The sequence below is a fragment of the Sinocyclocheilus anshuiensis genome, unplaced genomic scaffold (assembly GCF_001515605.1).
Source record: "Sinocyclocheilus anshuiensis isolate Anshui unplaced genomic scaffold, SAMN03320099.WGS_v1.1 scaffold300, whole genome shotgun sequence".
Classification (NCBI taxonomy): domain Eukaryota; kingdom Metazoa; phylum Chordata; class Actinopteri; order Cypriniformes; family Cyprinidae; genus Sinocyclocheilus; species Sinocyclocheilus anshuiensis.
The window spans coordinates 572290-576851 of record NW_015557379.1 but is presented as its reverse complement, the minus strand read 5'-3'; the positions used below and the strand labels follow the sequence as shown (position 1 = coordinate 576851).

Genomic DNA, 4562 nt, shown 5'->3' with positions numbered 1-4562 from the left:
GGGCAGGCGCAGCGCGTATTATTTCTGATAAGACTCACGGAAGACAACCGTAACAGTTTATCTGTGAGCTCTTCTCCCAGACCCGATCCTCTGAAAGGACTGTGAACAAGTACTGTGTATATACTGCACTATCAGGTTAGGAACTTTAAATCATTAGCCTAATAATCTCATAAAAATGTAACCCACTCGAGGAATCGGCGATAAGCGCATTTAATTCCCGTCAGTACCAGCCAGAAACCCGGCGAAAGGAAAGTGGACTTGACCATTTTAAAGAAGGCAAAAACATCACGAGACGATGTGGAGATGTCTCCTGCTGCTCGTTTCTCTGCTGATGTCTTTCTGCGGCGGTGTGTGTTTCGTGTGTCCGGAGATCTGTCGCTGTTCTCAGAAGAGCATCACCTGTAACAGCGCGACGGAAAGCCTGAAGAGCAGGACTCACAGCAGACTGTAAGCACGCTACATCTCATCATCTTATAGCTCACGTTTAACTAGACATTAAAGGCATATTATACTCGGTACCAAACTGTCCGTCATTATTGCATTAGCCTAATTGATTGGGACTTGTGCTTTTGCTTTTGCTTTTGCTTTTACTCGAAATTTAAGAGTCACTGTAAAAATAAAATATTTTTCGATGCTGAAAGATTTTTGGAGTAGGCACGTTTTACAGGAAAATACTTATACCTAAAAATTTCACGTTTAATTCAATATATTTCTGAGTGAAAATTGGTTCCACACCATTCCCCCCCCCCGTGATATTATGTATATGGGAGACCGGGGCAAGTTGTCACATTGATAATATCATACTTCACATAGATTTTCCATAGTCAGGTTGGTGCAGGTTGTCACATACGTTCAATATGTTGTAAAGTTATACAATTTATCAGCAAAACAATAACTTAATATATATATACACACACACACACACACACACACACGTGTGTGTGTGTTGGAAGCTATTTTTTCCTGAATACAATTTCATATTTCAAATGTATTTCCAAATCAGAATCAGTAAACAGCTTGTTCTCATTATGACATTATCCCATGCAATTCGACAACATGCCGTCAATATAAGCTATATTTGGACAATGATAGTGAAAATGTTATGGGTTTTTATAGTCAAGACTTTAAGGTTTGTGTCTGCATCAGAAACTGACATTCACTCATATCAAGATCACTCTCATGTATATTGAGCTCATCACTTGTCAATGGATTTTTGCAATTGCACAAAGTTTATTACTGATAAATGTTTACTGGTTAGAAAAACTAATAGAGACTGTGTGAAATAACGCTCTATCTGCAGTGATTCACTCTGATAATAAACATCTTGAATATCATGTACATGAACACATAAACCACATGTAACACACCCAAGTCAATTCAGCTTAATTATGTCATAATAATGCTTGTATTATAGTACAGAATGTTAAATATGAAAAAGAGGACTAAAAGGGAGGTACAGTATGTCATTTTATTTTAATGTGTGATTTGGAGGGCATTCCCTTTTCTCAGGAATTGTGTGTCTGTATTCAGTTTATTCTCTTCTCAATCTCTTGTGGATCTAACAATCAACACATAACAACAACCCAAAAGAGACAGAGAATGAGCTTATCTGTGGTTCTGTTTCATAACTAACCATCACAAATGAATTTGTAGTCTAAACATGCATGTGACCCATTCAGTAATCTGATTTATAAATAAATAGCTTTCTGTATTTACCCATTTAATATCTACAAAATGTACTAACAATTTTGTCAATGCTGTCAACACAATATTTATGACACTTTAAAAAAAAATGCCATTGGTTCGGTTGATAAATGGTATAAAATTACAACATATCATATGTATGTGACAGCTTGCCCAAATGTGACAGCATTCCCATATACATCATATACAATAAAAAAAATGGTGTACAAACATTTTCACTCAGAAATTGCTGGTAAATTTCAAGTAATACATTAAATTAAACATAACATTTTGAATTAGAAAGACCGAAATAGATTTTTTTTTTTTTTTTTTACTTTTGCATTCTTTGTTTTATTTACTTGAAAAATCTTTGAAAAATCAATTTTTACAGTGTAATTTTGTCTTCTTAGGACTTAAAAGTAAAATACTTGAAAAAAGTCTGCACACTCTCAAAAATCAAAAAGTCACAAGCGAGATGAAAGCAGTGTAAGCAATTTACTGAAACAAAAGGCAACAAGGTAAACGTTTCGGTCACATGTTGACCATTTTTAATGCCAAACTAAGTTGTTGAAATGCCAAGCTGAATGTTGAAACTAGGAGCCGTCTTGATTTAAGAAATCACATGATGATTTAGGAGATCGCATGATCAATCAGAACAAGCACTGATCCAAAAAAGAAAAACAAAAACAGATTTCATCTCAACAGTTTTATTGTCAATATTGTTAGCTTGGCATTGAAAATGGTCAACATGTGACCGAAACGTTTGCCTTGTTTTTTTTGTCAGTAAATTGCTTACACTGCTTTCATCTCGCTTGTGACTTTTTGATTTTTGAGAGTGTGCGGACTTTATTTTGTATTTTTTGAAGTATTTTACTTTTTGGAAACTTTTTTGGTCTACGAACCTCGGTTTGATTGTTTTGAAGGCGCGGTGAGTCTCTAGCTGTTTTTCTGTCTTCTTGGGACTTACAAACACAATTGCAAGAAAAGGAATCTATCTATCTATCTATCTATCTTTTTTCTGTCAATATGGGGTGCTGTGTGTACATTAATGAGGAAAAAAAATTAACTTAAATGATTTTAGCAAATGGCTGCAATATAACAAAGAGTGAAAAATTGAAGGGGGTCTGAATACTTTCCGTACCCACTGTATCTATCTATCTATCGAATTTAGTGCATTTACTTTTTCCACTCATTATTAAAGGGTTAGTTCACCCAAAAATGAAAATTCTGTCATTAATTACTCACCCTCATGTCGTTCCAAACCTGTAAGATCTTCGTTCATCTTCGGAACACAAATTAGGATATTTTTGATGAGCTCTGAGCTCTCTGACGTTCCATGGACAGCAACAGAACTAAAGGTAGTAAGGACATTGTTAAATAGTCCATGTGACATCAGTGGTTCAACGTTAATGTTATGAAGCTACGAGAATACTTTTTGTGCACAAAGAAAACAAAAATAATGGTTTTATTCAACAATTTCTTCTCTTCTGTATCAGTCTTCGACGCGCATTCACGAGAGTACCACGACGCATGCGTATGGTGCTGCTGATGCAGAAGCACTGAGACTTCCATTCCTATATTCGCCATGTTTAGAGTTGCAGTTTCTTCCATTTAGTATTCTAGCTCCTACCAGCTTGTTAGCATAATAATCACAATAACTTTCCTTTGGCTCTGAATACACTAACAGGCTTGTTACTAGTAGCTGTTCTTCCTAAGGAACAGTGGTGATGCAATATTTGCTTCTCATTATAGTCCTGCTTACGCATGACACCTCTACCTTTTCTGAAAAAAAAGCAATGGAGGAGTTATTGACATGTGGCAAGCTTATGACAATTACTATCCAAAGTAGATGGGTCAAGTAGTTTGTCTGACTGATGTGTCTCTTGGTTCGGTTTGCCATGGCACCCGCTGAGCTGATTGTGTTCAGAGAGCCAGTGTTTAATGTCCTTGAGGCCTTGAAATCATCTTCTTCCTCTAGTGAAACCTTGAGCTCTGATAAGAGTTACATGCAATCAAAAAGCCCGTTTCCACCGCAGGAACTTAACCCAGGAACTAGGGTTCACGGGGCGGTACACGGATCAGGAACCAGGATCTAAATAAAGTTCCGGGTAAAAATTTGCCCCTCAGAAAGTCCCTGCTTGCGAGGTAGTACTTTTTCAAAGGTCCGGACCTTTCGTGGCGGGACTTGGGCGCTGAGCATGCTGATTGGTTGAGTTCACGCAGCATTGTATTTCAACCACCATTTATTCGCATAATTTTCAAAATATCACTGTTATTGTGTCATGAAATCTAGTTTTGAGAGTAATTCAGGTGAGAATGTAGTTGTTTAAAACTCAAATCTGCGGTTTATTTATAAAGACAGCGCCTATTTAAAAAAATGTGCTTTGCCGATTTCGGAGATGTGAGATCCAGGTGATCAAGGACATAATATACATTAAATGATAATGTCCTTAAAGGGGTCATATGATGCGATTTAAATTTGTCCTTTCTCTTTGGAGTGTTACAAGCTCTTGGTGCATAAAGAAGATCTGTAAAGTTGCAAAGACTAAAGTCTCAAATCCAAAGAGATATTCTTTATAAAAGTTAAGAGTCATCCACGCCTACCTAAAATGCCTCGTTCTAACACGCCCCCACATGTCTATGTCACGATGTGGGAAGATTTGCATAAAGCTACCCAAATGTTCATGCAAAGAAAGAAGGCGCAACTTTGATTCTCGCTTTAGTATTGTTGTTGCCGCCATGTCGTGAAGGCGCTGTGTGTTTCGTTGTGAAAGCATAAAAGAGGACGATATCCACTTCGTCATGCCTGGAGCTGATCCGTGCTGGTCGCTGAGGAAATACATCAACTTTGCGCTGTGGATCGCCGGATCGGCTTTCAC

The 4562-nt window shown here is 37.2% G+C and overlaps 1 protein-coding gene across 2 annotated transcripts in view; it reads left to right on the top strand.

The window, feature by feature from the left end:
• Nucleotides 1-9: 9 nt before the first annotated feature.
• lhcgr (luteinizing hormone/choriogonadotropin receptor) overlaps nt 10-4562 on the top strand; it is a 36261-nt gene continuing 31708 nt past the window's right edge. For both annotated transcript variants that reach the window (XM_016474639.1, XM_016474640.1), the window contains exon 1: nt 10-447. In XM_016474639.1, coding sequence (XP_016330125.1) covers nt 296-447 — 152 coding nt within the window. In that variant the 5' untranslated portion in view covers nt 10-295. The remainder of the gene's footprint in view (nt 448-4562) is intronic.